The sequence below is a fragment of the Mustela nigripes genome, chromosome 13, assembly GCF_022355385.1.
Source record: "Mustela nigripes isolate SB6536 chromosome 13, MUSNIG.SB6536, whole genome shotgun sequence".
Lineage (NCBI taxonomy): Eukaryota > Metazoa > Chordata > Mammalia > Carnivora > Mustelidae > Mustela > Mustela nigripes.
In genome coordinates, this window is record NC_081569.1 from 332,607 (window position 1) to 360,188 (window position 27,582).

Sequence of the window (27,582 nt, forward strand, 5' to 3'; positions counted from 1 at the left end):
GCCCCCCAGCACAAGAAGTACTCGCCCACTATCACTCCACACAATAATTACTGACAAAGGTGATGGTGCTTAGGTAACCTGCCTTTTCATTCAAGCAAGCTTGGAAATCACGTTTCATGTCCGTCACAGCAACTCTATCCTGAGGTCTCTTCGGACCACTGACAGATGCAACTATTGAATTCAGATGAATCCGGATCACCTAGGAAATGAGAAGGCAGAGGAAGGCAAAGAATGAGAATTTGTTAGGTACAGACTGTAACTTAGCACTACTTCCTGAAGCAAAATAAATACATCCACATTTGTTGTAATGGTGATCTACACCCTGGAAACAATCCCAATTAATCTGTGAAACAAAACATACAAACATTCGCTAATCTGAGAGCAGCAGATCAGCATGCAAACTGCCTCAACACCAGCCATCCAGTCCACAGAGCATTTTGTTCCCCTGATTTCTCTTCTCCGATGTCACAGATGCTGCTGATAAAGCAGATGCCTGTGTGGGCCGTCAGTCTACTGCCCCTGTGCTCCAAAGTCACCCGTGCCTCCTCTGTGACAACTGAGGTGGGCGCAGGAAACCCTGCTCCTTTTTCCATGTGTGTGGCACTAAGTCTGGCTACACAGGGTGCTGGAGGGACACAGCAGAAGGACCCTTCTCTTCCTGGTTCCAACGTATCTAGCTGGCCAGCCTCCAGCAAGGCCTGGGCTTTTTATTCCTTAGTTTTAAAAAAACCATCTTAAAATCCAACCTCCCAGCTAGGTTTCTGTGCGTTTCTTCTGGCACTGCCACCATTTTCCTCTGTCCATTTTATGTGGGTATAAACATGTCAGACGAAGTTTCTCTCCGCTACGGGCTTCCCGATACTTCAGTCCTGTCGACTCTGACTCTGACTGCAGATGCCCACCAGGCTGCTGCTTCACTTTATGGATCCGTCAACCCCCATCATTACATCTTAATGAGTGTGTCTTGGAATCAACGTCCTGGTAGATTGCAGTTTTATTTCTTTAATCTGGTCAGGCCTTCAATAAGCAAATTTATTCCTTCTTATTATACAATGTGAGAGTTTTCAATTTTCTTCTTCTTTCCCCATCTTTACAAAGTGGACAAAGCACTAAACTAAAGAGCTGGAAGGGACCAGAAAACGAGGAGTCAAGTCAGAGATGCGCCCGAAGGCTACACTGACTCTGGTCCTGTGGGCGCTACACTGGTCTGCACTACACCCGTGCGGCCTCGCTTGCCTGCCCATCCTGTGTGCCGCGGGCCGGGCACAGCTCCAGGGGCCAGAGCTACAGACCACAACCAGCTCCTCCCCTGAGAGCCTCCTTGCCTTCTTGGAGGGAGGACAGGCAAGCGAGCACAGAAATACAGTTCCGGCAGGGATGCACACTGTGAGGACAGACAGCTGGGGCAGAGAATGACTCCCCAAGAAAACAGCTAACAGTTAACCAGACCTTTGACAATACCCAGTGGCTGAAGATACTTGACACACTCCTAGAAAAGATCATAAAAATTCAAACTTCCCTGAAAATACAAATTTCCAACAGGTAAATACTGGCCTAGATCACAGAGTATCTTACATAACCGTAAATTCCTCTCATGACACATCTCTGCGACACGCGGACGCTAACCAGCTGCCGGCTCCCCCAGGACAGAAAGGCACGTCCCGGTGCTCTTATCACAACGCAGGAAAAGGTCAGGGAGAGAAAGAGTCACCTTTGTGTTCTGAATATTAAAAACTGAGACTTAATAAAATGTTGTAAAATTCACTAACGGAAATCACGAGAACTGAATTAATAAAACCTCAGCAGAGTCACACGTAATACTAACTGGTTAGATGATGACATTCACAGAGCACTTTCTGCGTGCCCAGAGCCACTCTAACGCCTTGTGCTTAACGTATGTCTGCCCTTCAGAACAGCCTCCCCCTCCAGAGCTGAGCCAATGGGGGGGGGGGGGGGGGGCGGGGGGGGGGGGCGGGGGGGGGTCGGCGGAGGTGCAGGCCCGGAGCTGGCGTCCACACACAGGCGGCCGGGCCACGGGGGAGCTCTTCCACACACACCTGGGAGTACGCGGGTTCTCCTGAACTATCCTGGTCGTGTCGAAACAGTTTCACAGCTTTAAGGTATGTTTCCATTGACTCGAGTTTGGCCTTGTCAAAACCTAGAAAGAATTAACAAGGACAAGAATACAGTAAGAAATTTTGAACTCTGTGAAGGTAAGGGTGCTGAATTCCAATGCGTAAGAAACAGACCCCGCGCACTAAGTATTCAGAGTATGTTCTTTACAAATTACTGATATTACTCTCCAGAGTAGTAAAAATTCTGTCCGTCATGAAAACTTGTACCCCCCTTTAAAAGTTAATCAGAGACAAGTTGAGAAATACTAAGTCAGTTCTATAAAACTCAAAAAACCTATTACGTTTGCAGAACATAAATCACTAACATTGAATATAATTTTCACCCACCACAAAGGACACTCATTACTTTCCAATATGAATATAAAGGTCAAAATGAGAACATGAATGAAGCTTAAGAAGCCTCATGAGCAGAAAACCAGAGGCCTAATGAGACCTTCCAGGAGAGTAAAGAATCTAGATGTTAGCAACGGGCAGCTCTCTGCAAGCCTCAGGGGAACACACAGTGGTGGCAGATGGTATTCTCCAGCAAATGACCTGACAGTACACACCCGAGCTGTATGTGCTTACAGCGTGACAAGACATCCCTCCATCAAGGGGCAGAATCGACCCCATGGACTCAGCTATCGGACCCCTGGCTGTCTGGCTGGCGCTCGCTCTCCCTGGTCACCCCGCCCTGGAGAAGCCACTGAGTAAGAAAGGACACATGCAGACATGGTGGACAGTCCCAGCTAAGCATCCACTGACGGGTGAGCGACCTACAGGGCCCTGGGGCCTAGCGCCAGGTCTCACGGTTGAGGCCGCGGACATCACGGAGCAGAGACTGAGCTGTGCAATGGTGCCGCCTACATCATCGCCACGGATACCATGCAGCCACAGGTGATTATTGCTGTTTTAAGCCATGAAGTTTCAGGAAAGTCTGTTACAGGAAGAGATCACTAATACACAAGCCAGAGTGACATGCAAGGGAGGAGGCACCTCTGCCATCTCTCCCTCAATGCTCTACCAACCAAATCCCCTTGAAAGGAAGCTCCGCACTTGATGAGAACCGTTCCTACCAACATTCCCAATGACCAACGGTCCATTTTGCCAAATGACCCTTTAACTTACAAAATCTGGCCCCCAAATAAAGACTACTGGACTACATCCCCCAAATGCACTTACGATCAGAGACTAGCAGCTCGGCCCAGCTTGGCTCTGAGACTAGTCGCTCGCCAAAGGGCAGTGGGCAGTGCCAGGGGTACCGGAGCGCGTCTGAGGCTTGCAGCTACTTTCTACACTGAGCCATCGCTACAGGAAGGTTCACCCTCCTGCCAATCAGGCTACAGAAAAGATATGGAGCCTGGAACCCTATGCCGCTTTTCACAAAACTGTGTTCCTCTTCAGACAGAGCACGGTCCCCAGACACTTCTGTCTGGTGGCTCCTCTGCTCCTGTTACAGGAACACCGTGAGCCGTGAGGATGCACACGTCCGCCTCCCGCCAACCCGCGGTTCCGACCGCCGCCCTCCCTGCAGAATGAGGCCCTGACAGGTGGCGGGAGCCCTCCCTCTCATCACTGTAAATGGGTCACGCGGGAGGGGCGGGGTTTTGAGAGCACAACACTCTTTAAAGACATTTGAGGCAGTTTATTTGAAAGCCACTATTTCAAGATAAGGTAATTTCCTGAATATTAAATACCAAGCATGGGTAGCTGTTCATTAGGAAAAATTTCAGACAGACACACTGGACGTACAAACACATTGACCCTACTGATCTTTCATCTTCTTACCTGTGTGTTCTAAATGTCTTAATGTCACATTGTCAACAGGGAAAAAGCTGAGGACAGCACCATATTCCGGACACATGTTTGCTATTGTGGTCCGATCCACTATAGATAACTGCGAAACTCCACTTCCAAAAAACTCAACAAACTTTCCAGCCACTCCTACTTGCCTGAGGTGCTAAATAAAGGGAAACACAGAAACGCACACAAAGTTAGTAAGACCGGCGTGGATTCTCGGAAAAGCACAAGACCTAGTTTTTAACCCCTACCAGGGACACTGCATGAAAGAGGGTCTCTTGTTCTTATCAAACGTCAACTCCCTCTGGGTTTGCAGGTATTTTAAGATAAAGGATCCACAGAAGACTGACCCATTGTCACCACTGGACAGGGGAGAAAGCGCCTAAGGGCTGGAAATGGCTAGATCCACACACGAATGTCTCTGAAATTGAGGAGACGCCAGACACAACGTGTGTGTCAGCGGGCAGCCCTTCTTCTTTCTGGGCGTGAAAAAGCACTAACCGCTGATGGCACCTTAGAGTAAAGAACACTAACAAGCTGATGAAACTGCATTTAAATAAAATACATACTGGCTACAAAAATTCTTCGAATACCAACCCTGATCCAAGTGTTTACAGCATCATTTGTTCTGGGTAAACGTCATGTTGACAGGATCTCACATGTCCTCATAAAGTCACGTTTCTGAGTTATTACCAAGTAACCCCATCAGCGGCTCACCTAATGACACCGCACCGCGGCTCAGTCTGGGGCAGGAGAGGCCTAGCGAGGTAACCTGGAGCAAAGCCACGTTCAACCCAAGAGTCCCATTTAGCCCTGACAGTGCAGACGGGCGAGGGGCCATTGAAGCCATGCTCGTATAAAAGGCTAAGACGTTTCTCTATGTTCATGATTGTCGCTCTGAGGACCAGAGCAGCACACGTGAGACACACTCAGCTAAGACTCTTTCAACAAATTCAGGAGGTGCCACAATACACATTCAGAAAAATAATATGGGATTAATCCAAAAGGATCGTGAATAGAACAGAATCTCAAGAGAGAAAATAATAAATGTGAACATACGTGATAGACATAAGTTCTATATCAACACGCCAAAATTTAAAAATAGACATGTAGGGGAACCTGGGTGGCTCACTGGGTTAAGCCTCTGCCTTGGGCTGTCATGATCCCAGGGTCTTGGGATTGAGCCCTGCATTGGGCTGTCTGCTTGGGAGGGAGCCTGCTTCCCACCCCACCCCCTGCCTGCCTCTCTGCCTACCTGTGATCTCTGTCAAATAAACAAATAAAATCTTAAAAAAAAAAAAAAACTTGACATGTAATCTTGTTACAAAAAAACATAGCCAGAGAAGTCTAAAAAGTGGCATTACTTCTCAGGTTACCCTAAGGAAAGTACAGATTTCTCCAAAAGCGTTCTGAGATACTCATTTTCCTTTAGGAATAATCCTGCAATTATCAACTTATCTTTCGGTCCCATATGCTGCACCCATGACTTCTGCATGGTGCCACAACGTTCTCAGGGCAGAAGGCTCTGTGCGAAATGTCTGCAGGGCAGCTGGACCCTTTCTTTCCCTGCGGAGAATCCTGAAAGCCTTCAGACCAATAACCTAACCAGAAAAGTGCAGACTCCAGGACGCAAGCTGGCACTGTATGTAGGACAGCTCCTACACTCGTTTATTTAATAAAATGGACTTAATCATTAAAGCAACTGAAAATCAGAAATTTAGGACGGAGACTTACAAATGACTGTTCACTAGGAAACTCCAAAGTACATGTGTTAAATAGCATGTACCAATATTTTAAAAGTCCAGGTTACGTTTTTCTATAATCCTTTACAAGTGTTAGAACAGCCGACAGGCAATCTTGATAGCGGCCCACTTCTACAGTCCGTGTTCTCCAGGGGAGAAATAGTTTCTAACGGGCAAATGATTCAGTTAGGTATTAAAGAGATGCGATTACTTCTCCTCAACAGGATTCTCTAACCCACGTGGCCAACAAGCCTGATGGCTGGGAGCCCGGACGTGTCCTGTTCCAGCAGTCACGGCTCAGCCCGGTGACCCTCTGCCAAGTCATTCAACCTGAGGGCGTCTCTGTTTTCTCAGAACTGAAATGGGGACGGTCACTAGCACCCTTCCAGGCTCGTAGCGAGGAATGAAAGAGGCAACAGGTCAAGTGAACAACGGCACAGCCAGCATTTCTGTACTTAGCAGCGCCAAGGAAGGGTTCTGTGTTTGCGGCTACTCCTGTGACGGTCACTATGAGGCAAGGACCAAGACGGCCAGAGCACGGAGGAGGTAGCGCAGAGCCCAACCCTGCCCTCGCAGGGCCCCACACATAATGTCCCCCACATCACGCGGTTGGCGCAGTTACCTTTGTGATGCCAAGCACGACATCTATGGACGTGACGAAAGGGTTTGATGAGCCGATCAACTCGCACCCGACCACCTCCGGCAGAGTAAGAGAAACAGGCAGACCCAGCATGACTGCTTCGGTCTCAATGCCTCCGACCCCTGGAGCGATACAGAAGACGGTGAGCACAGCACGCGAAGAGCGCGGGTGTTCTTGGTGTAACGTCTGCTCTTGGACGCCCTGGGCGCCTGTCTGCCTCGCCCTTCAGAGCCGCCGGGACTCTGGACTGTGGTCAGTACTCAGTCTCCCCAAAAGAAGGACTCCAGTCACAGGGCTGAAGCAAACTGGTGTCAACTTTCTATTAAAGGCAGGGAACATGTGGCATCTGTGATGCTGGTCCCTGGAACACCATCTGACGTCTGGACTCTGCTCCACACACAAAAGAGAACCCAGCACCTGAGAACCTCAGGAAGCAGCTCCGTCTGACAGCGGAGACCAAAGAAGTCAGCAGACCTGACACCGTGTAAGAGACCAGGCACATTCCGCCGGAGGTAACAGCCCAGGCCGGGCCAGGAGGCAGGAACGCACATCCCACTCGGGGGAGTCAACGACTCGTCTTCAGACGCGTGCGTGAGAGCAGCCAGAGGCAGCAGGTTGTAAGAATCCGGAGTCCTCAGGAAGGCCAGGAGAAGGCCAGGAGAAGCCCCGCGGGACTCGGACCAGGGAGTAACCACAACGTCCGCCACGGCCACTCCGCAACAGCAGTGCTGCGCGGGGCACACTGTCCACACATCCTCAGGTCCAGAGTCGTTCTGCCACCACTACTGCAGATGAGGAAACGGCCTCAACGAGCCTGTAAAGACCGGCTGCCTACACTCCTGCATACTGTTCCTGACACCGTCTCCCCCGAGAATTAAACGTAGTGAGTGGATTACTTACCCCAGCCCAGAATCCCCAAGCCGTTCACCATGGTTATATGAGAATCTGTGCCCACCACGCTGTCTGGGAAGAGGAGGTCGTCTTCCTCAAACACCACTCTTGACAAATACTCTAAGTTGACTTGATGGGCCATTCCAGTTCCAGGAGGGATCACAGCCACGTTCTTAAAAACTCTTGAACTCCACTATATGATGTTTAAATTTAAAAAATCCAAGTGTCAGTGTATCGGTTTGTGCTGACAGTCAAAATATGAGTTAGTACTGACACTAAGAACACTTTACCAACGTTCAACATGGTCCAAGTTCACAGGAGACACATGAACACAAATGCAGACACTGACCCTATATACACTCGTCGTGCAGATTAAAGCTAAATTAAGTCAAAGGGAAATGTTCGACAAGTCCAGATAAATGGTGGTTTTCAGCTGTGCCCCAAGAACTCTCGGAGTGGGGGACAAGCACAAAGCCTCCCCGCACCTCAAATTACAGCCACCTGCTTTCATTCTGTTTTATATACTGGGGTTTCTGAGATTTTATCTGAAGGAAGAAAAGGTCCTACTGCCCCAAAGCATTTAAAATCTACTCATTTAGGGGTGCCTGGGTGGCTTAGTCGTTAAGCGTCTGCCTTCAGCTCCGGTCACGATCCCAAGCTCCTGGGATCGAGCCCCACAACAGGTTCCCTACTCAGTGGGGAGTCTGCTTCTCCTTCTCTCTCTCTCCCTGCTTTTGCTCGCTCTGTCAAATAAATCAAATAAAATCTTAAAAAAAAAAACCCATTACCTTAAAGGACATAAATATCACACATCAATATTCTGTGAATTTCAATATAAAATACAAAAAATATAAAAATATAAAAATTCCCCCCAAATCATGTGTACCTTGAAAAATTGAAGTCTCTCCCGATTTCTGCCAAATTCTACTTCTTGGTTTTTTAACACTGTTTCAGGTCTAAAAGGAAGAAGATCCAGCATTAAATGTATGGATCACAGAAAAGACTTGTCTTGTTTCTAAGTATTTGTTCTTAAGCACACAAACACATTTTAAAAATTCTTAGAACAGCAATTTACTAGACTTCTCGGCATCGGTGGTTTCCTTTCAACAAGGAAGCTCTGCTCTTAGGAGCATCCAGGGCAGCTACTTCCAGGGCTCTGCCTTCCCCAGCCGCCAAACCGTACTGTCCTGCGTTGCTGTGCGAGCTGACTGCAACGATCAGTGACACAGCAGCCGTCCTCGGGGCCCCCTCTGCAAGGCGGAGGAGGAGGCGGAGGAGGAGGCGGGCAGCAGCGAGTGTGTCAGCGAGCACACACCTGGTGTGTGGTGTTACAGCCGCACTGCGCACGTGCAGAAAGCTCTGAGCAAAAATGCATTCATCTCACCCAAGGTGGGAAGTTCTATTTGTTGTGTAAGTGGCAGTTTACTTTGCATGGATCATAAACATATTTTACATGCATTATTTAAACTAAGAGATAAAAACAATCCACTACCAAGCAGTAAACTATGCCACTTTAGGGAAGCTACTTTTATCTAACGGACATTTAAAAAATGATCTCTAGGGATGCCTGGGTGGCTCAGTGGGTTAAGCCTCTGCCTTTGGCTCAGGTCATGATCTCAGGGTCCTGGGACTGAGCCCCACCTGGGGCTCTGCTCAGCAGGGAGGCTGCTTCTCCCTCTGCCCCTCCCCCTGCTGTTCTCTCTCTCTCAAAGAAATAAGATCTTTAAAAATAAACAAAAATGAAAATAAAGAATGATTTCTAGCAGTTTTAAGCTGTTTCCTTCCAGCTGGTAATCAAGCGTCGACTAGGATATCAATACAACTTAAATTGTACCTGTCCTCTAGGGTCCAGACCATTACAGATGTTCACTCGTCAACTTTTTTTAAAAACGCAAAGATTATGTGACTGATTCACAGCTCAGTGATCCCGAGGCCCCATCACATCTTGACCGAGATTTTCCCGAGGACTCTGGGAGCTGGTCTGATTACTGTACATCCCACAGCCTGTACCGCTACGAAGTGTCCCTCGTTCATAAGCTCAGAACCCGACTTTCAACTCGGCAATGATTTCCGGTGCCCACTTCCTCCCCATCCACTCCTCGTCTGGGTCTGTACCCAATGCTGCACCAAGGCCCTGTGGCGCCACAGAGACCCACTGTCTCTCTACAGACAGAGACCACAGGCCAACCCATCCAAATTCTTTGTAATCTGGAGTCAAAACTAAGGGAAAATGTTATACTAGATTGTATTTTTAATTAAAAATACACCATCTTCGCATTTCACACCCTGCCGGTCATGAGAAGGCAACCAAAAAATCCCTCAAGGGTGTTTGAATCAGTAAGACCTTTCCAGGAAGTTAGTTTCTGCGTAAGAAGGGATGCTCATCTCAAACATCCACACGCACCTAACAACAGGACAGCTAGGCACAGGAACAAGGGCTGCTTACATAAAACTGTCCTCATCTGATGCCGAGGAACCCACACATTATACTGAGTTCCCAGAAAGGAAGAGCGTGTGAGGTCACTACAACCGGAGGCTTCCCAGAAACACCGAGCCCCCAACTGTACAACCACAGAGAATCTGAAAGAACCAGTTTACAGACACATGAATTAATGTATCATGGGCTCTCAGGATAAGATATGCATGGGTATTATTCTTGGCTATCCTAAATTTCACATGTGTTACATTTTTTTAATTTGAAGAAGTAGGTCATTTTCTTACTAAATTTAAAAAACTTTTGCCAGTCTACAGACAGCGGGGTAAACAACATAATTCTTAAAAATAGCAGAATCTGGAAACTTTATAGCATACAAAAATTCAAGTATAGAATTTTTTTTTTTTTTTAAACTACTTATTGGCAAATTTTACCAACTCCCAAGAAGAAAATTCTTTCCTGGGCAGGTTCACTGCTTCCCATAGCACCATACAGGCAATGGTAAGTGGCTTTTTACCATTATAATATTCTTAACATCAAGCTCTCCATGCAACTGGAAAAAACAAGAATTCTAGTCGGAGAAAAAAGCTAAAACTATAAATAGTTTTATGGGGAATTCATAAAAGCAATATGAATGAATAAAGAACATATGAATGGTACAGATTCACTAAAACAAAAAATTCAGAGTTTAAGATGAGATCCCATTTTTCTGCCTACGTTAGTCATAAAAATGAAATATATCACAGAAAAATCTGAAGAAATTTCTTCCTATGGAACAGAAATTGGTGTGGGATTCAGACACTACCATCTCAACCAGTCTCATTGGGGATGGGAGAAGCCTACATCAGAGCAACCAGGGGGGGAGGGAAAAGGTGGGACTTCTGTAATTGAAAAATAACCCAGCACTAGTCAGTTATTTTTTAAAAATCCCATACTCAGGCACTGGTTGCAAATGAAAAGGACAGAGAATGGGTGTGTTCTCAATCTGCGAAGAAAATCTTCCTGAGTTTCGGCCCGGCTCTCCAGACTCGCACGGTCCCCGGCAGGTGGTCTGGCCTCTACAGGGAAGCTTCTTGGGCTGCGCTCGGAGCGGAGACAGCTTTCCTGCTTTCTGTAGGTCGCCACCTCCAGGATTCGGAGCATTCTGTATTGCACTAGCATTCCAGAAAAGGAAACAGAATACGACCATTTAAAAGTGACACAATGTTAGCTTCTCAAAAAACACACACATGGCAATGTTATCTGGAACTAAGTAAATGTTGTTCAAACGTTAATATAGCATTTAACTCAGGTTTCAAAAGCGAGTCCCAGATTACAAAAAAAAAAAAAACAAAACAGAAATAGGTGACTTAAATTTGCGGAGAAGAAAACACAATTCTATATGCCTAAGAAAATAATTTTCATGTACTTCCAGGACAATTTAAATGACACTTAGCAAGCACCCAAGTGGGTTTTTCCCCATATAACAACTTAAAAGCAGCACAGAGCCACAGGGCTAACTAATCTGGAGGGCAAAAGCACTTGCAGGCTGGGACAATCGTCGTGGTCTGTGCCAAAGATCACAGGAGAATTAGGTCTTCTCTAGTCTGAACTTGGTCACAGGGACCTTTTAAATAGAAGATGTGGAAAAACAGTTTTAGTAAGCACTGTGATTTTTACCACTGATTAAAGACATTCATGGCTCACTCCTATCTTGAGATTCTCTCTTGAAGAGACGTAGGTTAAAAAACAAAAGATAATGAACAAGAATTCACTCCACAAAGCAGGTTCTAGGCTCACTCATTTTTACCAAAAATGCAGCAGAAATCTACAAACATAAATACCATTCTAAATTGAGGCTCCGTTAAACTCATCAGTACATAAACTTCACCGGCTCTTTTTCTAGATGAGTGTGCACTGACCGAAACAGCCTTCACTCAGGCACAAACTGGCTCTAACCCCTTTCCCCTAACCAGGGGGCTGGCTGCCGGCTACCCCGCACAGCTAACTCCACAAAGATCTGTGCTCACTCACCATTTACTGAAGTCGATCTGTAAAGAATGGTCAACTGTGAGATCCGTCGGACGGGCAGGGTGAACTTTTCTCGGGTCACCTCCAAGAATTTTTACTGCCTCCCTCATAGCAGCAAAATCCACCATTGCTGGTATTCCACTAATAAATAAAAAATGATGAAAATTATGGTCTAAATGGTACTTTCATATGCTCAAATAATTAACATACACTGATTCATTTTTATATCTAAATGTATCCCTTTCTAGTTCGAACTTGTGTTAGATTATGCACTTGTTATCCAAAGTTCATGTATCCTGGTTTCATGAGAATCAGCATCAATGTTTCTGAGAACTTGAGGTACCACAAATAACACAAGAGAGGACTTTTAGAGGCAAAAGAAAACTTCCAGAGACCTGTCTTTGGAATTCTTTCCCTGTCTTAAACTTCATGGGATCCCCGCTCCCTCCCAGAGCCTTCTCAGGACCCGGGGCTCCTGACTAGATGTACCCGCCTCCAGATACCTCCGGCCCCACAGGAGTGAGCAGGCAAGCTGCGGCCCTGAATGCTATCTGAAGCGCTCTCACAGTACGCACACGGGGTGTAAAGAGAGAGAGTGGCGTACAAACCAGATTTGAGCGGCTGAGGGGGAGGCTCTTATTTATCTAGCTAACTCTGGGTTTTATTCTAAGTGTGATGGACGTCCACTGGCGTACGGGGAAATGACAGGACCCTGGTTAACATTTTTAATTAAGTCACATGATCTACCGTGAAAACACAACCACAGACAGTAAGAGTGCAAGCAGGGGAACTAGCTGGAGCCACTAACAGTTGAGTGACAGTCCCGCGAGGGCACCGGGGCCAGCACTGGGACAGAGGCGGAAAACTCTAAGAGGCCTGTGGGCTCAGCACACGTCGCAGAGGTAGAGTCCACAGAGCTTGCGGACAGAATGGATTAGGAAGGAGGGACAGAGAGGAGTCGGGCATCTCCTGTGATGGGGGAGACGAGAGGGACAGTACAGCAGCTGCGCAGTAAGGGTCTGCCTAAGTCTGAGAAACCCACTCACTCACTGGAGACAACAAGGAGGGAGAGTTTGGCAAAAGCAGGTTTTCAATAAAGAGTGCAAGAAACAAGCACCTCACTTGTACTGAATTGCTTTAGTTTAGAAAGAGCTGTTGTTGTTACGTTCTATTAGTAAGCGTACAGCACATCACTGGTTTCTGATGCAGTGGTCCAAGATTCACTGTCCGCATATTATACCCAAAGATCTGTGCTCACTCGCCTGTGCGAGCCCGTTGGAGGCGACAGGAAGTGTGACCACGGGCCACGTTCCACATCACAGGAGTGATGCTCCAAGCGATCCGTGCCCTCCTTAAACCCACCGCCCGCCTCACCCAGCCCCCACCCGCCACCTCTAAAACCCTCAGTTTGTTTCTCAGGACAATTCTTTAAATTTATAGACTAATCTTCAGGATTACAAATGGAGCCAACCACCAGGGACTCTGAATTTTATGAAGGAAACACTCTACCACTCACGTAAAATCTTGAAGAAGAACACGGGCAGGAAAAAAGGGCACTTCGACATTGCTTTGTTTGGTTTTCCAGTCTAAAATGTTCATGACATCTTCCTTTTTCATTAAAAAACCATCACAGTTCCGCACAGCAGCTTCCAACAGGACCCGTATTGAGTAAGGCAGAACATCTGAGTCAGAGAGAGTATTACTATTAATAGGGGAATAGTCTTAACTGCATACTATAAAAATCTTAACAGCAAACACTTAGATAAATACAGGGATGCTCCGTTTACTCATTTGCAGTAAATACAGAGGAAAACACCGTTTATGTTAATACCGGGCTCACTTTAAATCTGAATTTCCCATATATCAGTCAAGGTGCTAAAAAAGCAGATTAAACATTTGTGAAAGAGCTGCACATTTCTGAAATAGGCACGTGAGACCGACCAATACTCAATATTCAGGGAAGACACAGAAAATCCGAATTAAATATAAAAATGAAAACATTCCTGAACTGTACAGAAGTCTGTAATAAATTTTAATAAATTTTAAAGATTGCCATCGAAAGTGGTTAGTTTAAATCAGGGTGCTTATTGGAGTCAAAATCACTTCATGCTAATTGTCACTCACCCTGGACTTCTCGTTTAAGTATATCAGAGACACTGACTCCAAGGCCCTCAAGCTTTCAATCACACCCAAGTGTCACACCAGATTTGAGACTGACTGAGTCAGTGTGGGCCCGGCTGCATGAGCCCTTGCGGTCCACACAGCCGACCTGGCGCTGCTGTCTAAAGGGACAAAGATGTCTGCATGTCGGTTAGGAATGATCTCCAGAACATACCATTCTGAGAAAACGCAGTGCAAAACAATGTTCACAGCGCCCTACCATTTCAGTAAGAAAAGGCATTTTAAAAAGTGTAAAAACACACATATGGTATAACAATTATAAAGTTTTAAATTATATTATTAAATACATATTTTAATTTTACTATCTTTAAAATATTACTTGAAAATACTACCAGAAGCTTTTAAACATATTAGAAATATATTAAATGAAAAATAACATATGTCTTGTCTCCAGAAAGAACAATGAAAGGACAAACTGAAAAGTCAGTATCTACTCCCACAACATTTTGGCTGATATCTCCCGAGCAAGACACGTAAAAAGGACAAAAAGTACCACAAAGAAAACTACGTTCAGGTATCAGCACAGAGAGTGCAGCCTGAAGTTGCCCACACGAGGGAAAGCAGGCAAAAAGCACTTGTGTTACTGTGGCTAGAAACCAGGATTTTTTTTTTTTTAAAGATTTTATTTATTTGACAGAAATCACAAGCAGGCAGCGAAGGCAGGCAGAGAGAGGAGGAAGCAGGCTCCCCGCTGAGCAGAGAGCCCGATGCGGGGCTCGATCCCAGGACCCTGGGATCAGGACCTGAGCCGAAGGCAGAGGCTTAACCCACTGAGCCATCCAGGCGCCTCGGAAACACCCAGGGCTTTTAAGGGTAATGATACAGAAGTGTAAAATCAGAGCAGCTAACTTAAAAACAACAAAAAACCCTCCATTTCAATTGGAATCATAGGTACAAACTCATGATATATTTTCTCCTTTTAAAAAACGTGTTTCCAGCTCTGTTCAGTGAAAAGGCCCCGAAGACGACGATCGCCAGTAAGGCCGGCCCGGCCTCTCCAGCTGCTGTGACGCTAACTACTGTTTTTCCACCGAGAGGAAAACGCCCGAGTTCTTCCCACAGTTCCTCCCTCATCCGGGACACCCCGTGTCAGAACCCGACGGGCACGCTGAGGGGTCCGCGTGAACATCGGAGTCACTGACGCATCAAACACAGCAACAGCCCTTAGTTCGTGAGGACGCGGGAAAAACCCTTCAGTGACGCCACGCACGTTCCTCCAGCAAGTCCGGCCCCTGAGAGCTCACGCAGGGGAAACACATCAATCCTTCACCTCGTCCTTCCTCATTTCAAGGACCCAAAGGGCGAAGAGCACGTTCTCCCTCAGAGAGGAGCGGAAGCCGGCAACAGAAGAGGGAGGGTGTCACTCCCGTCTCCCACATGCCGGACATGACGAAAAGGGCCTTGGACGGCGCTGGAACATTCGCTGAGACGTGATCACGCCGCCTCGGAGCGCACGGAGCCCGCGGACGCCCGCCACACGGCCAGCGCCGCCGGACGCGGGACGGGAGAGACGTCATCTGCTCTGCGGAACGTGAAGAGCCAAGCCCGCCACCGGGGTCCTCGCAGACACACGCACCTCCGGACGCTGAGGCAGCCGGCCGCCCCCGCCGCCCCCCAAACCCCCCCCCCCGGGGCAGCGCGGCCGGAAGAGGACCCGCCAAGGAGCAACCCGAGCGATGCGCGTGGCTGCGTGGACACCAGGGCGGCACCGAGAAAGCGGCGAGGGGGCGCGCGCCGGCCGCCAGGGACGCGGAGCTGGAGTCGCCACCGGCCTGTGCGAGCCCGTTGGAGGCGACAGGAAGTGTGACCACGGGCCACGTTCCACATCACAGGAGGGAGTCGCCGTTCACTGTCGCAGCGGCGGTAAAGGCGCCGCGATACTTTGCAGTCCCGTCACACAGCAGCCACGTGTGCTGAAGCGCATGTCCAGGTTCCGGAACCGGTGGAAGTGTTTCCGGCGAAGGTCGGCAACGCGGACACCCGCCGACGAACCCAAAGCGGGTCGTGACTCCGTCCCTACGGCCGGGACTGACGTTCACCTCACAGAAGTTAAGGATGAACGAAGGTCCAGGTGAGGAGACAAAAGACCACGCGGCCAGACACACACGCCTGTACCCGCCACGCGCCACAGGCGCCACCCGAGAGCGGCCTCCCGCCGAGTCGTGCTCCCGCCGCAACAGGAGCCGCAGGCGCCGACCGGGCCGCGAGTCTCCAGGACCGTTAAGAGCCGCGCAGACGCGAGCTCTCGGCCTCCCTCCGTCCGCACCGCGGCCCCGGCCCCAGACGCAGCGGTCAAACACCCGGCAACACTGTCCCAGACGCGCGCGCGGACCGGTTTTCTAGTAGCTAACCGCTCTGGAAAAACGACGACAGGAAGGGTTTTTGTTTAAAGATCCTCCCAAAAAGCATTTACTTAAATTTCTAATAAAACACGGCAAACTGGGCGATTATGTCCGCTCGCTCCTGAAATCCACGGAGAAGAGTAAAGAACGAAAGTCATGAACCCACAAGAACGAGAGACAAACACAACTCAAGAGGCTCGGGCCACAGCACAGCACGGCCGCGCCCACGGGGAGGAGCGGCGACCGGCGGCGCAGACCGGGACGCGGGCCAGCCCGGCCCGATGGAGGGCGGCGCGGAGCCAAGCGGCCACGGAGCGAAGCCTTCCGAGCCCCAGGGGGAAACCGTTTCCAGCCGAGAGAGCTCTGGCCACGGGCAACCCGAGTCGCTGAGGCAAGGCCTCCGACACGGCGCTCCCAGCGCGGGCGCCACGGGAGGGAGGCGGGAGGAGACACGCGTGTGGGATGCGGGACGGAAGCAGCACCGCAGCACCGATTCCGCCGGGCCTTGCGGCCTTCTTCGGGGCTGGGGCTACTGTGTCCGTCTCACCTGAGTGGTCTCGCGGGCCTTGAGCTCCGTCACCCGGAAGTTCAGTACCGCAGCGGAAGCGCGAGCAAACACGCTCGCTCCGAGCGCGTGGGCGGGAGCCGGCCGTCAGTCACCGAGACGCGCCCAGCCGCACGTGCGGCTCGCTCAGCCATAACCGCCCGCGGCCAAACGCGAGGAGCGAGGCCGACGTGCCGGCCTCCACACCGTCCGCCCGGTCCGGTGTGCCCCTCATTCTCTCGCTCGCTCACTCGCGGGTCTGGACGCCAGGCCCTGGGCTCACGACACGACACGAGGCGGAGGCAGACACTTCACCGAGGAGCCAACCCCGCGGCGGTCCCCCTCCAGGACGCTAAGGATAGCAGGGACCTGTGAGGGGGCAGCGATCTGGGCGCTCTGCCCGCACCGCGGCCCGTCCCCGGGGGGCATTCAGAGCGTGGGCTCGCAGCGCTCCGCGTCCGCCCCCACCGCTGGCAGCCGCCTGCCGTCTCCGGCTGGGGGGCCCGGGGGCGTCCGGCTACCCTCCCCGAGCGCGCTCCCGAGCGCGTCCACGGCGCGGCGAGGGCCCGCGCTCAGGCCCGGCTCCTGTGGGAGAGCAGCGCAGCGCACACCCCCACCCTGCCCACCCCCGCCCCGCGGGCATCACTCCTCCGGAGTCTGTGCACGAGTGTTGGGCGGGCTGCTCCGACGGACCCCCCGGGTCACACGGTGAGCTCCCGGCAGCGTCTGAGCCAAGCGCGCGCCCCCCTTCCCCAGCGGCCGCCCCACTCGGCTCCCCACGGCGGCGCGGGAGGCTCTCAGTCGGCTGCCGGCCCGCGGCTGCGACAGTCACTGCGGTTTCCCAGGCGCTGACCCGTGGAGGAGGAGGAGGAAAAGGGACCCACGACCCCCGAGACACCGGGGCCGCCTCAGCAGGGCCTCTCTGCCTTTCCCCGCGCTCCTCACACCGCGGCGCCTCCCTCCCGAGACCCCCGCCGACCTCCTGCTCCTCCGCCGGCGCCTGGGCGCCCAGCCGCCGGGGAGCCTCTCCTTCCCCATCTGAGAAGGCAGCGGGGGCCCTAGCGAGTGCCCACCTCGGGAGACGCTCTGCGTCCCCCGCTGTGGTACCTGGCAGGACGCGGCGTCGCCCGCCAGCCTCTCTCTCGCCCGCCACAGCCCTCCGCCCGCTCCCCCCAGGCGGCGGCCTCCAGCCCCAGTGAGGGGCGCAGGGCCGCGACTTCTGAAGCTCTGGACAAGGTTTTCCGAGAATCACCCTGTTCTCCAAGTCCGTTTCTCCAGACTTCCACTCACTGTTCTGTCCACACTCACCTGATCTCTAGCCTTAAAACACCAGTGACACCCCCTCAGCACGGGCCAAGAGAGCCAGCCATTGCCGCCCTGGTCAGGCTCTTTCCTCCCAGCTCCCTCTCCGCCCCCCAGTTCAGAGGGGCTGTGGGAAGACCATGTTCCCTGTCCCCCACCTCACAGTTCAGCATGACTTGCAAGCACAGTAACTGCCTTTGTTCCAGAATATTCTTCAAAGTTAATACAGTGAATGGCCTTGAAGATACGGACAGCATCTCCTCCTCGAGAAAAGGCAAGCATACCTACTGTCCATTATGAAAGATTTGGGTCCCATTAATCTGAGCTCCTTTCCTGTAACACAACCACTGTGCGTGTGACACGCATTATCTGGCCCTCTTCAAACTCACCAGGAGAAACGGGGGCCTGGGAAACCGACAGAAATGCCAGTACTGCTTTGCTGTGGGTAATAAACCATCCACTGTCTCTGATCGAGTCTCCCGGCTACTGCCCACACCTATGAAACTAAGTCAGGCTACTTTGTTAACTTGCAAGGAGAGGAAAATTCAAGATCCTTTACGCCCGTCTGCCTCCAGTTTGCTGGAGTCCTTAATATTTTCTGGCAGCCCTGTTTTGGCTTCCTAGCCAGCCTCTACTCCTTTGCCTATCTTGATTTTTGTGATTTTTAAAGTAAGCTCTATGCCCAACATGGAGCTTGAACTCACAACCCTGAGATCAAGAGTCACATGCTCTACCGACTGAGCCAGGCCTCCTCCCCGCAGTACTCTGCCTGCTCCTCGATCTTCAGAGTTCCTGAGACTTCACAGCTAGCTCACTTCTTTTCTCACCATACTGCCCCCCTCAAGAGTGTTCATCATTCCTGTAGCCTCAAAAGACTGCACCAATGATCTCAAAACCGTCCTCTACAATCAGGGTCTTCTGGGCTCCAGAACCACAGTCTTTGAATACAGCTGTGTTCCCAAACTCACCAGTACCTAAACAGATACCTGTGACATCCCCCACCCACCCCACATACCGCCTGCTCTGGTGCCCCCTAGCTCAGTGATCAGCAGCAGCGCCCCCCCAAGGCGCACGCCATCACAACTAGGCAGCGTCCTTGACACCACTCATACATCTTTGAATCTGTCCACTTCTATCGCTACCCCCAAATCTTGCCCATCCACCACAGCATTTCTCACCCAGATCCTCTTGCTTGCCTTCCGCCTCCATGCTTACCCCATGCCAGTGGTCCCCGGACTCCAGAAGGCCCCTAAAATTCTTTTTGGAACCTGCAAAGTCAACTTAGACATTACGTGCTTTGTCACTACTTTGACACACGCACTGATGGCGCCAGAACAACAGTGGGCACACAGCGGGCGTCCCAGCAGAGCTCAAGGCAGTGGGACTGACCTGTCCTCATGCTCATCGCCTGCTCGTTTTCGCACAAAATACCTGCTTCACTTAAGAACGTCTGTGATGAAGCAGAAAAGGTGTTCATTTTAATTAAGTCTCAACTACTGAGATCAAACCTTCATTTTCTGTGTGACGACGAGATGGACAGTATGTGCAACAGCCCATCTCTCAAAACCAGAGTATGAATGCCTAGGGAAAACACTTGTGTGATGGTTTGGACTGGAAGCTAAATTAGCCACTCTCCCAAAGAACACCATTTCCACTGGAAAGAACTGGCAGACCACATTTACTCAACCAGAGGTACTTGGCAGATATTTGCTAAAAAACAAAATAAGCCTGTCTGTTTGTGACCTCATCCCACCATCATCTGCTCATTACATTCACTGAAGGTCGTTGAAGAATAAAGGTTCGCTGAGTTACTCAGATCTTCTGATGTAGACACACTTTATGATGCAACACATAAAAAGTACGCACACGTTAGTGTCACAACAGCCCACTCAACCTGAGAACCAGCCTCCATGCAATGAGCCGCACACTCAGGACTTCCACCTATGCTTGTACATGGACCAAGACACTCCTGCGCAGAATGCTGTTCCTGCCAGCTTCTGGACTTCCTCTGCAAGCCTCCATGTGGCCTGGGCATCCTGAAGGGTGACTGCCCGGCCAGCTCAATCTCAGTGCTGGCTGCTGCTTCCCTAAGTCCCTTGCCTGCACTCCAGGGGGGACCTCCTGCCTGCCCCAGCAACCCCCAGGCCCACTCCAGCACGGCCACACAGCAAACTTCTGGGTATCCTGGGGGCTGAACCGCCCGCCCTTCTCCAGTGAGGTCTGCACCCCTTTCAAGCTGGTCCCTCCTTGGGTGCTCTCCATCAGCCCTATAGTACCATATGCAAGTGCTCTTCTATCACGGTTCATAATGATGTACATTAAAGTCCCCCATCCCGTCTCCTGATTGGCCCAAACTGCTGTGTCGTAACAAAGCGCTGTACTTGCGTAGTTGCCACCATGCCACCATGTCCGCACTACTACGCTGTGTGCTTTCTCGAGCACAGAGCTGCTCTCATGAGTACCCAGTATGTGTCAGCTGAACAAATTAAACAGTGTTGTTGAGAGACCTGTGTACCAAATAGAGAAGCAGACTAGGTAATTCTGCCTCTTCTAACCAGAAGTTCCTAGAATTCCATCCTCAAAGGACAGGTAACGAACAACACGTGGGAACCAAGACAAATGGGTAATTTAGACTAGCAAAAGTAGGTAATTTGTGTTATCACACTTCTGAAATGAGATGATAACAAATGATATCCTTGTGATCGATTAGGGGAAGATCCCACAGGTGGCTCAGACTCAGAAAAGAGGCTGAGGTCTACTATGTGACACAGCACAACCAGGCCCCAGGGACCGCAGAGCCGCCCATTCAAGGCTAACCCGGCTGCTGCTGCAATCAGGTGGTACAGCTCACCTCCTAGTGTGGGGATCACATTGCTGGTCTGCAGACAGACTATGCTTGTCCCCTAGCGTTTTAACATTTTAATTTCCAACATGGAAAAACCATAACTTTTTCATATAAAAATCCAAATTTCTGGCTTCTTAAAATAAGTTTGAAAAAATTTTTACAACACCAGCCTCCCACTTCTGCCCCTTCATACATGCCACCATCCCCACCAGGATGGCACTTGTCGCAGTGGCGCTGTCCATGGTCCCTGCAAGCACGGGCACACAGCCTCCACCAACGGTCCACAAGCACCCCCTTAAGGATCAGTGGGATGTTTGAAATCCTCCTCCACCACGGAGACGGTTAAGGTACAGGTAGCGGGACCTTGTTCAAGCAGACAGTGACAGAACTCGTTGCAGCACGGACACAGTCAGTACTCTACGCCAGCACCTCTCTGACTCCCGCTCTCAAGCTGGGAAACAATGGTGTGGAGTAGGGAAATCCAGCACTGGTCTGCAAGCAGAAGACAGAGGGGTCTAAGACCAAATTTCATTTACAAGTAATGTGATGCTGGGCTAGTTACTTAATTGTTAGACTCATTTTTCCCATGTGTAAAAAGGGGAGATAAAACCATCTTTTCTGCCCACCACAAAGCAATATTATGAAGATGAGCAGACCATGTAAAAGGGTTTTGTTCATTTTGCACACGTGAAAATTCCAGGTTTAAACAGGTGCAGAAATCACCCAAAGGAGACAGCAACATGAACTGGCTGAGAGCTGGGCCCGGAGACACTAAGTGGGATGGAAGACACACCAGGGTAAGGAAGGGGTAAAAGTCACGAACACTCAAGGCTTGCCTAAAGCCCCAAGGAGGGTAGCTCTGGAGTCCAGACTGAGAGGGCAGGACCATGGGCAAGCACCTGCTGGAGGAGCTACAGAGTGAACCTAGAAACCCTGGTCAAGGCCAGGGGCCTGAAGAAAAGATTAACAAAGTGTTCCAGAAGGTCTCGTAACCCCCTCAGATCTGGCCACAGGATTAACTCACGCCCACATCAGATCAGAGTCCAGGTTTCGTTTCTGTCTCTAAATTTCTGTCTCTTAACTAGTACCAAGCCAGATAGAATAGATTTCCAATAAAGAACTGACCTGTTTAAAAAAAAAAAAAAAAACTGCCACAAATAGAATGTAAAAAGGCAGAAAAAAAGAAAACCAATTCCTGCTTCTTTCAGATTTTTTCCCCCACTGACAAAGGCAGAGAAGATAAGAACCGTACCATTAGTGATGAGAGTGCAGAAACACCCACTCTCCCCACTCTCTCCCAGTGGGCTTGTCATATGGCAGCAGCTGCTAACCAGGAGACGCACCTCTGTGAAGCCTGTGCAAACAGCCACCCATGGAATGGACAGTCCTCTGTGTCCCATTACCTCCCTGGCTACAGCACAGAAGCCAGAGCCAATCCTGGGCAGGTCGGTGACCAACAGCCTCACGAGGGAAAATACAGGAGGACAATTACATTCCTCTCCCAGGAATTTGCAATCAGTAAGTATGCAGACTGAACCAGCAAGGTGTTCAGAGCTAAGCCAGGGGCTGAGGCTGCCATCAGGGGACCCCGTACAGTCAGCAGGCAGGAGGCTGAGCTACAGTGCAGTGGAGGGCACAGAAAATCTGAAGCCTCGAGAGAGAAAATACAGAGCTTCCTCAATTCTGGCCCTTTTTCTGGAGATCTAGCCACATTTCACCAGCCTGGGAGCTCAGCAGCATGACAATCTTACTTTGTTTGAGGTAGTGGGTGTCTCTTCTTGGCCACCCAAAGGGCCGAATCTAGAACGGAAAACGTCAACAAAAGCAGAGATAAAATCAACAGAACCTTGGAACAAAATGTGAAGGGTCAGTGAGTCTATGGTCATACCTGGAATAGTAGAATCATATTAGGTAAACATAATCCTTGGAAAGGCATGCACTGTGTCAACACACCAGGCGAACTATTTCATTGCTAACCCACCTCACAGCCCACCTCCACAGTCCAGGGCAGAGACACGATTAGAAAACATAGACTTCTGTCCCTCCTAGCAAGGTAACTGCTCCAGCAACAGACCACATTACAAGCCCAGCCAAACTAGGCTAAAGAAATAGACAAAAAAGTCAGTTTTGGCCACAACCAGTCTTAAGTGACAATGTAAGACAATGGTAAGAGCATACCCAACAGTGGCTACTCTGGGCCTTACACAAAATGAGTAAGCAGGCTGCAGAAACAGATGACTGCGGGCAAAGGGACAGACACCAGGCAGCCTTCAAGTGACAAAAGGAACAGCCTCTGGCTTAGAAACCCTGTCCCCACGAGTGCTGACTGTGCTTTCTGCCTGCGTCTTCGGATGTCTGGAAATTGCAACATTTTTCTCCAAGTTTCTGTTCCTTATGTCAAGGGTGAAGACTGAACACACAGTATACAGTAAAAGTAGAAAAGACAAACGTTGATGAGGGCAGGGAGAACGGCACACGTCCAACCTACTAACCCTACAGAATGACAAGCCCGCATTGAAATCGCAAGGTCACACATACAGAACGGCAGCGTGTCAACAGGGGCGAGGCCATGGTGCACCCACATGGGCCGTGCGGCCGTCAGAGGCTGCCATGAAGTCGAGGTATCCCACTACCTGAACTCACGCTCCCTGACTCAGGAACCAAGCGGACTCCAGACAGCACAGAACGCCAGCATTCCAGGACACGGAAAGACGTTCACAAGACAGCAAGTGCACAAACAAGCAAACGTTATGAGCCAACACACATCACGTGCGTTTCTGTTCAAAGTAGCACATTTACGTATAGTTGTACCTACACGAGACTGTTTCTGCACTGCCTGTAATGGGGTCTTTTTGCAATTCTCAACCCCCCTCTAATTCCTTATAAACAATAAAAACACCTCTAAATATGTAAGACTTTTTTTCAGAGCCTTCAAGTTAGGATTTGGAAAACCCAGCCTTGGCTCTGCTGGTCAGGGAGGGAGAAGACGGGGCGGCTGGGCGGAGCTGAAGGACAGACGGCAGGGGCCCCACTGCTCAGGGACAGCTAGTCTCCACAACAGGCCTCCCGACGGCAGCCCTCCACGGCCTCCCCCGCCCTCCTCACCTTCCCTTCCACCCGTTCGAGGCCTGCCCTGCACCAAACTCCCCAAGTGTGGACTGTCCTCTGTGAGTCCCCTGGTCCCCGGCAGCTTGAGGCCTCACTCCTACAGAAAGCAGCCTCTGACTCTCCGGGACAATGACTGCCCCCCCTCGGAAACAGGTCTATTTTCACAGTTACTCAACATCTGCAAGGCCGCAGTCTGTGCACTCCAAGGCCACACAGGCAGCTCTGGATCCCTAAAAAGGCGGTTTGCTGGAAGTGAAGTTGTATAAGACCAAAATGGAATCGATGTGCACAATGTGTCCACTTCTGTAAATATCCCATGAGGGCAAGCCTGGGAAGCAGAAAAATAAAACAGCAATAAAAAAGCAGCAATCAAATGATTTGTGTTGTGCCCCATGGACAGACAGAGGAAGAGGAGGCATCCAGGGAAGGAGTCCAGACTGGTTTGTTCCCCAACTGTGCAAGTGCTTCTCTCTGCGCCATCCCCCCTAAATGCCGGAAGGCTACCCCCTCTGTCCTCCGGCCACTCTGGCCGCGGACATGCAGGGCCCCTCAGGGGCTCTTCTCCCCCTGCTCCCCTTCCAGTGGCCTAGAGCTTGGGCAGGGCCTGCAGGTGCACCAGGATCTGCCACCAAAAGCACGAGACCAAAACAGAAAACAAGAAGCCCGGCTCCTGGTCTTTGCCGACCCTGTTGCACCACAGCCCCAGTCTGCCAACTCCGGATTCCTGCTCCATTTGCTAACGCCCTCATTCGGAAGCGTGTCAGGTCCCTGTGCCGCAAGCCTTCCTGACATGCGAGCAGGGGGCTGCCAGGAGCTCATCCCATCTGTCTGTCCTCCCCGGGACAGGAGAGGTCGGAGCACACTCTCCCCCGCTAGCAGGGAGCACACCACAGCGGGCTCCCCAGCCGGCCGGCACCGGCACAGGGGCCCGAAGCCCGGCCCCAAGCGACACCCCCTGAGCGCAGGTCGGCGAGGACACTCGATGTGGTCTCTCCAGAAGGTGACACACACGCTCTGCTCTAATGATAAACAAGCAAAACAACCTGCTGCTCCAGTTACTCCTCTCTCCAAGTCAGTTCTGCTTTCAAACTTTATTCCCTCAAGTAATTACTAAAAAATTGCTCTCGTAATTATTAATAAGCCTTTCATAATAACCACTCCATGAATAAAACAGGGCTTTAATCCCAGGGAAATAAAAACCAAATCTGTTTTGAAATCATTTCTATTTACAGCTGTGTTATTACTGTATTTTCCATGGTTATAAAAACCCTGGATACTCTGAAACTCAGTTATCTCTAGATGCCTATGAAAACTTATTTTCCAGAGAAAATTTAGCTTTTACATCATGAACCATTCTTAGTGCATTTTAATTATTTTTGAAAGTTTCCTACTGATTTTCTTCATTTCAGAAATATAGGCCACCTTCAAGTGGGCACATCTCCACAAATGATCCACCGAAAAACTTACACCCAATTTCTAAACTATCTGCACATATGTTCTTCTATTATTTATTAAGCTATAAAATATGGATTAAGAATCTTCCGGGACAGCATCACTAGGTATTACAAGGAAGTAAAGCGAAATAAAAAATCTTTCTTATGTATAAGCAATTGAGGTGTTCCCTTTTCAAAACTAATAGGAACTCATCGTTGGTGAAAAGGATGGCATCCCTGTGAATTAAAGACATGTGGCACTTACAGAAACAACCTACCTCTCTCAATATAAATGCTGGCACCTAAACATGGAAGGTAAAAACGACCTCTTATTTATAAAAGCAACCTATTTCTAAGACAGCTTTCTTCTACAAAATATTGAAATTTTCTCACAATGTACAAGAAAAACTGCTAGTGGCAGTCTAGAATACTTAAATACATCAAAATCTACAGAAAAATTACAGAAGTAACCTCGATTAAATAGTACAAGAAAAAAGATTAAAAGAACAGTTCCCTCTAAAATGTACTGCAATAGATTTGGCATTTATTTTCCTAGTAGTTTTCCCGGAAAATCCACACAAACAAAAACCACTCTTCCAAAGAGGTCTTCCCTTCATTGGCTGGTTCAGGTGCTCAACTGTCAATAAAGTCAAGACTTCAATCCAATTCCCTAGGGTTGAGCCAAGATCACTCTCCTGAGATCTCAGTGAAAGGGCCGCCCAAAGGGCACACAGGCCAGGACACAGCATGCCCAGCCCCAGAACACCACTCCCATCAGGGGGCCCGCTGCCGATTCCTACCCACGTAGGACAGGTAAAGAATCCTGGGCTCTGCTCTCTTGAAAAGGTAAAGCATGCATGTAAGAGGTGTAGAATAGCATCAGCAGATTTTTTTGTTGTTGTTTTTAAATTGCACTAGTTTCTCCATGGAAAAAAATCATGGCTAAATTAACTTACATTTTTAAATGAGAAGTAAAGGGATGGACGGGCACCCTCAAACAAAAGTTGTCCTGAGGGGAGATTTTAAACTGTTAGAGGTTACCGTAGGTTTGCCTGTTACAACATGGTGAGAGTAATTTAACATTTCCTCAGTTCAGCTTAACAAATGCATTTTTATTATTACAAACTAAACAACCCCCCCCAAATTAAGCAACATTACCATACTTGGTGCCTCCAAGTCTAGGTACATTGAAGAACTTCTTACGTGAACTGTCATTCAATGTTTCAATAAGGTATTCAAAAGGATATCCTGAAAAAAAAATTACAATTTCATTAAAAACAGCTACAAAGTACTTTAATTTAAAATGAAAATAACTGGAAAACCCACTTTGTCCAAAAGAATTTTTTGCAGTGCTGCAAATGCTCTCTACTTGTGCTGTCCAGTAGGACAGCCACAGGCCACACATAGCTACTGAACACTTGAAATGTGGCTATAGCCACGGAAGAAGTGATTTTAAAATTTAATTTTTATTAAGTTAAATTGAATCACACGTGGCCAGGATCCATGGTATTGGACAACACAGCTCAAATTATGACTCCTGTCAAACAAAAACAGGTAAGATAACTAATTCCTGAAATGTGGTAACAAAGAATACCAGGGGAGGAAAACCAAGAATGATTTAAATGATGTACAGACTTTAGGAAGACAAGTCCTTAAACAACGCTAAGTACAGACAGAACAAGCTGAAAACCTGACAACTGTCAGAAGGATTGATTTTTTAAAAATAATCGAAAGACAGATTTTTACACAGCATTCAACAAGGTGGACAAAATCAAAAGGACACCAAAACACAAAACTTAGCAGGGAAGACTACTAGTCTTAGACTGAAGCTAGAAATGAACGAGAAAATATTTGGGTGAATCAAGATTCTCGCCAAGGGACCACGTCTTTCTGGTTTTGCACAACATGAAGCTGGGGGTCTCACTGGAGGGCTCCCAGCTCCCAACGTCCTGGGGGGGGGGGGGCGCGGGGGGAGAAGAACCTTCAGATCAGGTCTTTTGTGCAGACTCATGGCTGTGGGTGGGCAAGACCCTCCGTGAGGGCAGCGCCCTGAGCCCAGGGGAGAAGACAGGAGCACAGCCCCTCACGCAGGACGAGTGTTCCCTCTCCTGCTGGGGGTGGGGGGAAGGGGGCCGAGGGACAGAGGAACAAGGGGCAGGAAGCGCATGGGGGAGGGAAGCAGGGGCAGGAGGGGGG

The 27,582-nt window shown here is 49.5% G+C and overlaps 1 protein-coding gene across 1 annotated transcript in view; it reads right to left on the minus strand.

Moving 5' to 3' along the window:
- The window catches only part of IREB2 (iron responsive element binding protein 2), a 43,058-nt gene that overhangs the window by 14,492 nt on the left and 984 nt on the right, over nt 1-27,582 (minus strand). The window contains exons 2-11 of the mRNA XM_059371373.1: nt 26,545-26,634; nt 13,148-13,313; nt 11,635-11,772; nt 10,557-10,775; nt 8,074-8,143; nt 7,197-7,380; nt 6,279-6,418; nt 3,903-4,074; nt 2,058-2,158; nt 83-199 (exon numbers count right to left, since the gene is read on the minus strand). Coding sequence (XP_059227356.1) covers nt 83-199; nt 2,058-2,158; nt 3,903-4,074; nt 6,279-6,418; nt 7,197-7,380; nt 8,074-8,143; nt 10,557-10,775; nt 11,635-11,772; nt 13,148-13,313; nt 26,545-26,634 — 1,397 coding nt within the window. The remainder of the gene's footprint in view (nt 1-82; nt 200-2,057; nt 2,159-3,902; nt 4,075-6,278; nt 6,419-7,196; nt 7,381-8,073; nt 8,144-10,556; nt 10,776-11,634; nt 11,773-13,147; nt 13,314-26,544; nt 26,635-27,582) is intronic.